Source organism: Anoplophora glabripennis, unplaced genomic scaffold (assembly GCF_000390285.2).
Source record: "Anoplophora glabripennis isolate ALB-LARVAE unplaced genomic scaffold, Agla_2.0 scaffold22, whole genome shotgun sequence".
NCBI classification, from domain to species: Eukaryota; Metazoa; Arthropoda; class Insecta; order Coleoptera; family Cerambycidae; genus Anoplophora; species Anoplophora glabripennis.
In genome coordinates this window covers 1,137,185-1,149,024 of record NW_019416298.1, presented here as the reverse complement: position 1 = coordinate 1,149,024, position 11,840 = coordinate 1,137,185, and the positions used below count along the sequence as shown (strand labels likewise).

Genomic DNA, 11,840 nt, shown 5'->3' with positions numbered 1-11,840 from the left:
TGTATTGACTATACAACAAAATTAATATAAAGAACCTTTATCTTCAGGATACAGAAAATAAATATTTACATTTCCTTTACTAGTCCTAACTGTTTCTATATGTTTTATTAAAAAAGTTGCTGCTATTCCGTATGCCAGACATGGTATACCTAAAAAGATACGTTATATTTATTTAGAGGTGTTTAAACAAACATAGATCTACCTAGATTTAACACTTTAATAGCGCGGAAGAAGTAATCTTCAACTATCAGATTTTGTACATTTCTTTTTGTGCAGTGGTACTTTATATAAGGAAAACAGCCAGTCCTCAGTATGTGATAGTTTGATTGCCCAACTTTCCAATTAAAATGTGATTTACCCCATTGGTCATCTCTTATACTGCTATACTGTAAAAAAAATAACGGTTATTAATATTTACTGTTCAGTCGAGAATAAACGAACTTGGAAAATGAAATTGGACAATTAAGCGCTCTTTTTTTTATTTGCGATTGGTCAAGCTTAATTGCTTTTCAATGACGTCATAATCTGCAAGATCGTAAGATTTATGTTGGCATTACTTGTAAGCACAAACAAAATTTAAAAATCATTGCGGGAAAGCCGATTTAAGTTTTATTATATGTATACAGTATATTTTGTGAAGCACATTACAGCTTATCGGAATGTAAATATTAAAGTTTTAATGAATTTTTTACTAACTTTTACAAAATATGATGTCCACGGAGGTTCATTGCATTGCTTTATGTAACTAGTCAAGACCTCGGAAGATTTTGGCTTTTCTCTGCTGTTTTTGTTAAAATTATAAAATATGGTCCTGGCCTGATTTCTGTACATTTATAACCTGAAATACAGTAATTAAAATTACGTTACCTAACAAATAATAAAATTAAATGAGGAATTAATACTGTATTCGTTACAGTAATGGGTCGAATTAGAACGAATAATTGTAATTAATTTGTTTATACTATTACTGCTCTAAATGGGAACGACTCGAGCTGCATTTTTAAAGTATTAACGTTCGTGACGTCATGGCGCAAAAGAAACATGGCCGCGGAAAAGTAACAAGTGTCAAAACATAGGCGCTCCTTAAGGAGGATGTTACAAAGGAAACCGTAGTGTTTTCATTAAAACTAATGCTATACAAGATGTGGTTTTCATGACGAGTTATCGTGAAAAAGTAACGTTCTGTGAAAGTGATTCTTGAAAATAAATTCTTAGGAAAATGTATTAATTCGCACTCTCCCATACCGACACTGGGTTTGTTATACTCGACGTTGTGATAAATAAATATTTGTGTGACTGTAAACAGGTAGAGGTGTAGGTGTTTGACTCGATAAAGTAGTTTTTAAAGTTAGGTTAGAAAAAATATTTCTAATCCCTGATCGTAACCGTATAAAATGGATTGTTGAATTTCTATTGAAAAATGGAGAAGCAGGCTGAACAAGAACTCCTCATACCCCTTTCTTCCGGTAAGTCTAAGTACCCCCATAAAACGCTTGTCATCTGTTTTCGTAGAGTACTAAAATGTATGCAGATGTCTTGTTGTCTTACCTTAGTTGTAGGTATTGGCACATAAACAATACTTTTGATCTATTTATGTTATGTAGGTTTGATACGGGCGTGTACGTCTGCATCATTTCGCCCTGTGCTTTGCGAAGGTGTCTAAAGTCACATTCGCAGACTAAAATTTTAAATGCTTTATAAAAAAAATCAAATAATGCAGATTTTATTAACTTCCACGAAAAATAAAAATGTAGATAGGTACCTACCTACTTTTTTTTTTATTTAATTAGTATTTTTGCCACACTAACATATTTGTAGTGATCAGTTGTTTTTATAGATTTAATTTTGCTTAACATATTTGCTCCGTCAATAATTATCTACTTTCTCAGTATGAGATATTTCTGGTTAGGTAAAATTAAATGTATAAAATAAACCCCCTGGCACAAATAAAAAATAATTTCTGACAATAATTTCTTACTTTGCGTAAAAAGTAATAATGTGCCAAAATAGGCACCTCCCTGTCCAAATTTTTTAAATTTGATAGTGAATATTTTATTTTTGTTAACTACGACTTGTTTTGCATATTTTCAAATTTTTCAGTGACAATGTACACTTTTAACAATATACAAATAGCTATTAGTAGAGAGTAAAAATATCCTATGTATTTTACTTCGCTTTTGAATTGGAAGAATAAGTATACAGTGAGAGTCACTAATTTGGAATAAACGACCACTAACTAATTACATTAAAAAGTGGTCTCAAGTCAAAATTGAAATTATTTTTGACCTCTCTGGAAGACTTTACATAATTACGTTTTTTACTTCCAAAAATATTTTAAATTTTTTTAAATTATTTAAAAACTAGTAAGTGAAATAATTTGAAATTGGGCACTTGTATTTACGTAAACATTGTCCAAAATCTGAGGGCTTTTCCTAAAATGTACATGCTCCAGTGGCGGAGATTCAGGGTATCGGTGGCATATTTTTCTAAATAAAATAGTACGCGATTGCTTTACGGTAACGACCGTGATATTTTCGGATTCGTCTTCAAATTTCAATCGTTCGCACAGCTGGGTAGCTTTAATCTATAAAATGTCGGTTGAAGAACAGAGTCGGTAGAAAGGAAAATTTGTGACCAAAAGTGAAGTGCTTGAGAATTAGAACAGAAAATAGCAAAAGCAGGAAAAACAGCTGTTGAAGAGAAGATTGTGGAGCCAGAACCTCCGCACACCGTTCGAGGGCATCAATTAATCAACATAGAGTACATTGTACAAATCATGCACTCTCTTTTTGCAGAGAAATTTTGCTTATTTTAGATTATCTACAAACTGTGATCACGAAGTGATTCGCGTGGAAAGATTTAAATATGGTTTAGTTATATGCATAAGTAGCATAAGTACTACTTTGATGCACTTCTGTGAATACAAATGTTGCTCAGAAGAGAAGGGTTTAAAGCGATTGCATTTATGAAATACAATATAATACAACTTGATATGTAGTATTATACTGCGATACGATGTTATTATATTCTAAAAAATATACTGAAATTATTGAAATGTTAATTTCAAAATTAAAAATGATACTAAAAATGTCATAGTTTATGTAAATGCATAAAATTGTTAAATGCGTTGTGATGCAAAGTATAATAGGCCAGGAAAATAAGCTGAGAAATGACCATTTCGCGACTTTTTGTTTCGGCAAGCTGAATTTATCACTATAGATGTACAATATATATTATGTACAATAACATTAGTTTCCGCAGTTATAAATATGGGGGGAAGATTGTTTACAGGGTGGTTATTTATATAATTTTTACGTAAATTCACGTTTTTCGCCTATAACTGTTTTCCGTTCATTTCCACGAGAAAACAGTAAAGTACTTTTTTTTCGTCTTCAAAAGACCTACAAAACTAGCCCTCGAGCGTCAAAAAATATTGATTAGATCAAAAGTTATAAACAGAAGTAGTTTATTTATGACTTTTGAATTAAACATTTATAAATTGCGTTATAATTACCAGAACGTTTTGACATCGCATCCTCTCATTCCTTATCACTGTCTAATAACTCACACGAAATCTGAAATCGGTAAGTTGAATAGTTTACAAGTTATGGCCTTATAAACAAATTAACTCATTATTAGTCTGGACGATCCCGAGGATCTTCCACTATCGCACTATTTTTTTCCATGGTAGATTTCATAATAATACATACATTGAAATCTATATATATTTTTTTAATTTCAAATTTGCCACCTGCCACCCAATAATCAAATTTTTGGCATCAATGAAACACGAAAACAAATCGATAACTAATTCGAAAATAATTCACAGTTCATTTCGCAAAATAATATGTCTCAATAATACGAATTTGGTTACATTTTTTTGTAGCACCCCATCGTCCCCTAATTAACACCCCGCATAATACCGACTTACTTGTCTGAGCATTTTCTTAAAACAATTTTGCGTTTCTTCCTCTAAGTACTTCAACGGCAAGACCAAAAATATAATCGTCCAACTTTTATGACTAACCGTGTACATTTATATCTGGAAAACTTTTCTCGCGTACAAACACCCATTGTTACTAAATTTTTCGCTCAATAGAACCCCGTTGCCTTTCTTTCCATTATGTGTCGCGGCAACCGCGTACGGAACACGTACATTTTCTGTGAGGAGTATTAAACTATTGTTTTGTTATTTTGGTACACGGCCTTATCTGCCCACGCCTCGTACAGTTAGATTAAAATAAATTGGACTTATCTAAATGATGGGGCGTGAATCACATAGGTATAAAAGAGTAATTTAGATCTAGGTAAATATTTATTTGAGTCATTTCCAGTAGAATTTGTTTATTTTGTGTAAGGCTCGTAGAAATATCTGCAGCTTTATTTTGAGCCGAAATTCGTTTACGGGAGTAACAGTGGCTGTGATAATAACAAAATTGGGCACAAAAAATCTGATGCAAGTACGATCGGCAATTAAATACAGGGTGTACCTTTGAATGGGGTCATATAACGAGCGTTCAAATAAAAACGTGGTCGAAGTTGGCTCTGACACATTGGACGTAGGGAGTAGCTTATAGCGACCAACTTAACCTCATTTCTCAACGAGCTGTATAGCAGCTGTCAGTTTCAATAACGTTAATGACTTTATTTTAAAGAATAATCGTGATAACAATAACAAACAATTAAGGAGGTTCGATACCGAAAAAAAATGGTAAGAAAGTTTTCAAAGCAATTGAAATCTGTTAATAAATATGCAAACTGTCTCGTGTAAAAATATCAGATCGATTGCCAATGTAGTTTTTTTGAAAAATGATATTAAAAATTATGCTCATATACACCGGCTCTTATGGGAGTTCGGGCAAAAACTTTAATCAAACGTGAATATTGCTCTTAAAAATGGTTAGGATCGGGAAAATAAAATTGTAATTAAAGAATTAAATATTATTAAACATTTTAAAACAATAAAAATATGCACTTACAATGTAATTATTGAGATAATGGAATGAATATATAACGTTTTGACAAATTTGAACAAACATCTGATCCAATGACAGGAGATATGGCAACACTGTACGCTGTATTTAACGCTTCGACTGACGCGCTATATTTGAATAGCTCGATTATAGACTATAAAATTATTCCAGTTGAAAACATATGTAGTAATAATTAATATTAAATAAATTTTTCGTGGTCTAATGCAATATAATAGCAATTTGAAAGAAAAATTGAAAGGATCTCTTTGCAAAACGAACAGTATAGATGTTCTGTCATAATCTTCAATTTGACAAGGCGACGTCTCACTATCATACACTGAACTTCTTGATAGTTATCATATGGATTCTCGGTTTGCACATTTTACTTTTTTCTCATCAATCCACATTCTGTTTCATACGCATTTGATATTACTTTTCAGTCATTACTTTTCCTTTGTACCTTGGATGTTCATTCATGTTTACGGAATAAGCGCAAAGTTGACAGTAATGACAGTTGACCCAACTTTTACCACCACGCCATAACAATGTTGCCAGATTTCATCCATAATTTTACAAGCTCTTAATTAATAAATAGACACTTTTATTCAAATAAAAAGTTAATTGCCGTGCATTAAACACGAAAAATATATGCAAGCTAATATGTGTTGTAAAAATTTCATTCGTATATATTATATTTAGTTCACTCAAATTAATTTATGTAAGGTTGGTACTACAACGAAACTACCGTGTATAAGCATAGGCTTCCCTTCCGCACCGCCTGCCCCGCAAGAGATGTATCGAACATCCTTAAAGCAGCTGCTGAAAGTGTCCCTCTCCTTGTTCCAAGCACTTTTCACACCTGTGCCTCAAAAGAATTAAAGACATTTTCTAAGATGCTCGGGGTATTGTTAATTTCACGAGTCTTGTCTATAAGTCGAGCCTGCAGATGGTTTAAATCAGGAATAGGCAGTTCAAAAATAGTGTTTTTAAGGTAAGGCCACAAAAAGAAATCACACGGCGTAATATCACATGACCTCGGTGGAAATTCATGTTCAGCATTGAGACTTATTAGTCGATTTTGGAAAACTTCCCACAACATATTCATCGTCTCGCCTGCCGTATGTGCCCTTGCGCCATCTTGTTGAAAGTAAAAGTTTGTAATTTCGTTTTCTTTCAGCTGGTTAACAAAAGGAGCGATAATTTCTTCTCTATACCTTTGCGCAGTAAGAGTACCATTAAAAAAAATAGGTCCATAAATCCTCCTTCGATTGAGAGCACACCAAACTCCAATTTTTTGAGCGTGTAGAGGGCCCTCGATCAAAAAGTTATCTGGTTTTTCAGAAGACCACATTCTCATATTCTGTGAGTTTACGTAACCACTTAAATGAAACCAGGCTTCATCAGAAAAAAAGGTGATATTATGAAGTTCACCGTAGTTGTTTAAAAACCATTCACAAAATACAGCCCGTCGCGGAAAATCAACTTCATGAAGTTCTTGCTGACAAGTTAAACGATAGGAGAACAAACGCAAATCTTTTTTTAACACTGTGTGGCAGGTACCGACTGATACTCCCACCATTTGTGATAAAACACGTACAGAAGTTCTTGGCGCATTTTCCATTATTTGTTGGACATTTTCTTTTAATTCTTCAGTCCGCTTTTTAGGTCGGCCGCTTCCTTCTTTTCTTGTTGCACTGCCCGTTTCACGAAAAACATTAACACAACGCTGAACTGCACTTTGAAAAATTTTATACTCAACAACGCCGGGAAATTGATTTTGAAATTCTATGAAACATTCCTCAATAGAATACTTCCATATTCCATCAATCTTGCGTTCATTTCTAAAGTAGGACTCTATGATAAACACTTTTTGTTCTTGAGAAAACACCATTTTAAACGCTTTTTAAAACGAAAATATTCAAATTGATAGCGGCGATATAGCGCTTTGACAGATGACTTTAAGTTCATTTGCTATACGCTACGCCCTACGTCCAAATTTTCAGAACTAACTTGACCACGTTTTTATTTGAACGCTCGTTACCTGTTCATGTAAAAGCTGTGGATTTCTAAAGTAAAATCTTTTAAATACACCTCCGTTTATTAGGGTCAAGCTCACCTGGATTTGCAAGTCTACACATGCCGTGGAACTGTCCTATTTTGGACGTGCGTGTACTAATATAATGTCTGAATCCGTCTAACAGGACGGACTAAGACTAATCCTGAGGTCTGATTTCATTCACCGGATAAAACGAGAAAAAGTAAAACGTCCTCCTCTTGTCTTCGAACTATATATTTACAAAAAGTGCAATCAGTGAAATGTAATGAACGCACCCAAATTGGATTTTGTCTAAATTTAACTCGGGGGAACTTGATTAACGCTGGTTCGTTTGATGGAAAAAGTGAGAAGGGTCGAAATGTACCCACCTCAAGCTTATCCTTGGGTAGAGGCGAAAAAACAGCGTCACGTTTCAATCAGGCATTAAGTAAAAACATTTATCGGGCGTTTTCTTATTTGTTCTAGTAAGATATGTGTTTTATTACAATTTGCATTGGTTCTTAATACTCTTCCAGGTGTTTTCTATTACAAGTAATCTCAATTTTGTATTAAAGGCGGGAATATATGAACGTAATATTTGCTTGCGTTGCAACGCATGAGGTGTAGGTACAACAAACTATTTCTAGCCATACGAAAATTAAAATTAGAAGTAATATGAATAAAAAGATGCTACATGACTATATGGTATATGTTCAGGGTAGATTCACTTCGATTTCTGAAGTTACAGGAATGGGTTGTTTATTGAAAATCAAGTGCACTTTGCTTTATAAAGTTTTGTCTCAGGCGGCTTAGTTTTTGATCTATAGGTCGTCAGTTTTGAAAAAAAATGTCACGAAAAAAATAATTTTATATGGTACTGTCCAAAATTTATCAGAACCGTTTCTTGCTCTGTTTCCAGCTCATGTTTTTTATTGTGGAGATTAAGAGATACTCAATTTGGTCGGCAAATTTATCAGGATTGTAATCAGCAATAAATATTGAAATTATAATTATTGTGTAAGACCAACAGATAGACTGTCTCGTTCACCCGACTTAAATCCATTGGAATTTTTCTCAGGGAAGTTCTGAAACGTAAGGTTTATACTATCAATACAAACTCGAATTAAATTAAATAAATCAGTTGCTTTTTGTATCAGAAAAATAAAAGAATATCTTGTTTTGTATTCAAAAAGATTCGTAATGAAACTTCGAAAATTATAGTAAACAACGCATATTCCCGAGAAAAAGTATGATGTTTTTGACAGGTTTTGGAGAGTACTAAAAAAAATGTTTTTTTTCATAAGCGCTACCGACTAACGTGATGAAACAAAAGGTCTGCCACTGCTGCTTTATAAAAAAATCAAAGAACACTGACTTAAGGATGATCGGGTGCTACAAAAAAAATGCACCCAATTTCGTATTATTGAGATATATTATTTTTGCAATGCGAAATCAAATTCTGTGAATTATTCTCCAATTATTTATTGATTTGTTTTTGTTTTTAATTAATTAATTAATTATGAGAGAGAGAAAAAGGTAGGTTACCGCACATTTCATAGAGAAATAAATTTTATCAAATATAAAAAGTTCTGACTTGTCGTCAGTCAAGTAATAAACACGAAGGAGTAACGGCAACAGCGCAATAGAGTATGAATGAGGATAGGTGGCAGGAAATTTAAATAAAAGTTTCGATACACTCATTAGTCATTACAAATGGATTGATTACATTCAGCTTGTGTTTATTTGTGTAATTCAATTTAGAATAATAAAAATAAAATGGGAAATTTTCAAATGAAGTATGTTTTTTGAATCTTATGACAAATTATTACATTTTTAATATCATTTTTCATTTCAAAATTAACATTTCAATAATTTCAGTATATTTTTTTAGAATATTTTTGGCTGCAATAACATCATATCACAGTATAATACTACATACTTACATCAAATTGTACTATACGTTCATAAATGCAATCCCTTTAAACCCTTGTCTTATAAGGAACATTTGTATTCACAGAAGTACATCATAGTAGTATGTTACTTATGCATATAACTAAATCATATTTAAACTTTTCCACGCGAATCACTACTTGATTACAGTTTGTAGATAATCTAAAATACGTAAAAGATCTTTGCGAAAAGAGCAGTGCATGCTTTGTGTCATGTACTCTTTGTCGATTCTTTGTTGCCCTCGAACGGCGTGCGGAGGTTCTGGCTCCACAATCTTCTCTTCAACAGCTGTTTTTCCTGCTTTTGCTATTTTCTGTTCTAATTCTCAAGCATTCATACTTTCTTTTGGTCAAAAATTTTCCTTTCTACCAAGTCTGTACTTCATCCGACATTTTATAGGTTAAAGTAATCAGCTCTGAGAGCGATCACATAGCATCGTATACCTACATATATATGACGAGGATTGCCAACTTACAAATAATAAACACAGCATACTCGTGCGCTGTTGTCACGTTTCTGTTGCAGCAACTTTTGACGTTTATTTATGTATATTGGGTAAAAAATAATAATTGAGAAATGGAAATATATAATTTTAAGTATTTTAAACTCGATTTTATTTAATATCTACAAGAAAGTGTCTCAATCTACTTACTTCTAGTCATAAAGAAGAAAATGATGATACAACGTACATACGTCGCGATGTGTCCCAATGCGCTTATATCGCACGTTCGTGTGCATCGGGTCTTAGTTGATTTTGCCGGCAAACCGTGTTTTTTTTTCTCTGGCACATACCCGAGCTTTCTCTGCGTGCCTCTGCGAAAGTTGTAGCGTTTCCGGATGTGTAAACTAATCTCAGGTTAACTTCTCGGGATGCCTTCCACTGTCGGCAATAAGCCAGAGGCCCGTTGAGAACTGATACAAATTGTATTTTGATGATCGGCTTGAAAGGTCGAAGATTCTTCGAGGGTTCTCTTAAATCTACGCTTCCTAATTAACTTATCCGCTACCAAAGGGGAACAACCGCTGGCTTAATGAATTTTCACCCCCTGGTCTGCCTTTACGGACGAATTTCAAGACGCCTTTATTTTATATTTTAAGTTTGCGTCTATTTTTCTAGCGTGGGTGAGATATAACCTCCAAAGAATACCTATGTCATATATTGAATGTTTACTAGATATTGGAGGTGTAATTCCAGTGCTTGACGGGATATGTAGCCCGCAGAGTATTTGTTTCTCTTAATATTATTAGTTGTTTGTTGTCATAATCAAAACTACACTTTGCAATATTTTCAAAAACGGTGTTTCTCGCCCTAAAGATAATACTACTTTTTCTAGGAGAATTATTACTCACTATTATTATACAGGGTGTTCCAATTAAAACTTCCCACCTGGAAGATATCGGAATTAAAAAATAAACAAAAAATATCCGAGACACGTCGATTTTCTTTTCAAGGGGTACAGGGTGATCTATTTAACTGGAGAAATGTGTTTTTCTGGGTAACGGCTGAGAGAAAAATAAATTATTAGAAAATATTGCATTTCTGATTACTTTTACTTGAAGGTAGAGTCAAAATACAGAAATTATCTTTACGACGATACGCGTCGCGGCGCTTCAAAATTTTTTTTTTCAACAACATACATTTTTTAATATGTCACGATAAAGATCCCTTAATTTTGAATAGTTTTCCTATATAACATTTTTTTATGTTCCCATTATTTAAAAAGTTGTCGGTTCCCAAATCGTACTTTGTTAATAAGACACCATCATAAAAATATATAAACCTATTAATTGACGCTACAATTTAAAAGCTTTGCTGTAATTCTCCATTGTGATAGTTTTTGCCACATAGTAGTAAATTATATTCGTTGAACTTTATTACTTTTTGAATAAATGCAAGCAGGCTGAGATATCCCGAAAGAAATCTTCCAAATCATCAAATATTTAGCAAATTGGAAAATGTTCTTCGTCACAATAAGAAATCGTTTTTAGTTAACAGAGTGAGACAAAAAGCAGTAACCGCTGATGAAAATGTGAAGCGTTGATTAGAAAGGCTTCGAGAGAGTTAAATTTGACATATAATGCAATTCAAAGAGTTAAAAATTAACAAATTTCACGATTATAGAATGCATAGTGTGCAAGAGTTAAATCCTGGAGATTTTGAACGGCGAAAAATTGTATTTCTCAGTTCTTAGTTGCATTAGATGATGATCTTAATTTGTATAAGCACATTTTGTGGACAGACGGAAGTCATTTTCTTAGTCATGACATTCCAAACCGGAAAAATACTCATCATTCGTCGGACCAAAACCCACATGTATTAGAGAAGTTTAAAGGGTCACTTTAGTGTCAAAGTCATTGTGTCCGTTGGTCTTTACACCCCTGCGTACTCAAATCATAGTGTAACATCCATACCTACTCGTTACGATTATTCCAGTTCAGTTTTAATCACAATAATTGTCACAACTGGGAAATTGACTCGCCCGAAATGACCGTAATCCATAACGACACAACGATTTATTTTTAAGCACAAAATACTAAATACGTTGGCAACATGTTTAAGTACTGCATATAAAACAAAGAACGAAAAATTCTATAAATACGTGGAATGCATAACGGCACTTCAGCGTTGAAATTTGTTTTAATTCGTATAAGTACTCGCCAGACCCTCATAACAACAATGTAAGGAAAGAGGGGAATGTGATGATGTGAAATGTTTGAGGTCACGTAAAAATAGTCCATTAGAAGTAAGGAAGATATTAGATAAGTTTTTTGTGATTTGTAGTGGGCTATATGAACTACTAAGTAGACTGTTGGACACAAATCAGGTGTTACAGCTGGTTGATTTATTGGATTGTTAGTCATTTTCTATTCAGTACGACCAA

At 33.2% G+C, this 11,840-nt stretch overlaps 2 protein-coding genes across 7 annotated transcripts in view; one reads left to right on the top strand and one right to left on the bottom strand.

The window, feature by feature from the left end:
- Positions 1-2: 2 nt before the first annotated feature.
- Positions 3-11,392, bottom strand: LOC108917297 (uncharacterized protein C15orf61 homolog). 6 transcript variants are annotated; one of them, XM_018723823.1, is made up of 4 exons: positions 11,371-11,392; positions 697-838; positions 203-386; positions 3-149 (listed from the first exon to the last, which is right to left on the bottom strand). In XM_018723823.1, exons 2-4 carry the CDS (start codon positions 829-831, stop codon positions 22-24), a joined length of 447 nt encoding a protein of 148 aa, XP_018579339.1. In that variant the 5' UTR covers positions 832-838; positions 11,371-11,392; the 3' UTR covers positions 3-21. The 6 variants fall into 6 exon arrangements, with proteins under 6 accessions (XP_018579339.1, XP_018579335.1, XP_018579337.1 ...); XM_018723819.1 differs by lacking the exon at positions 11,371-11,392 and adding an exon at positions 3,932-4,156; XM_018723821.2 differs by lacking the exon at positions 11,371-11,392 and adding an exon at positions 3,515-3,536.
- Positions 1,060-11,840, top strand: part of LOC108917294 (rho guanine nucleotide exchange factor 18) — a 115,432-nt gene continuing 104,651 nt past the window's right edge. The window contains exon 1 of the mRNA XM_018723814.2: positions 1,060-1,466. Within this exon, the coding sequence (XP_018579330.1) occupies positions 1,421-1,466 (46 nt within the window). The 5' untranslated portion in view covers positions 1,060-1,420. The remainder of the gene's footprint in view (positions 1,467-11,840) is intronic.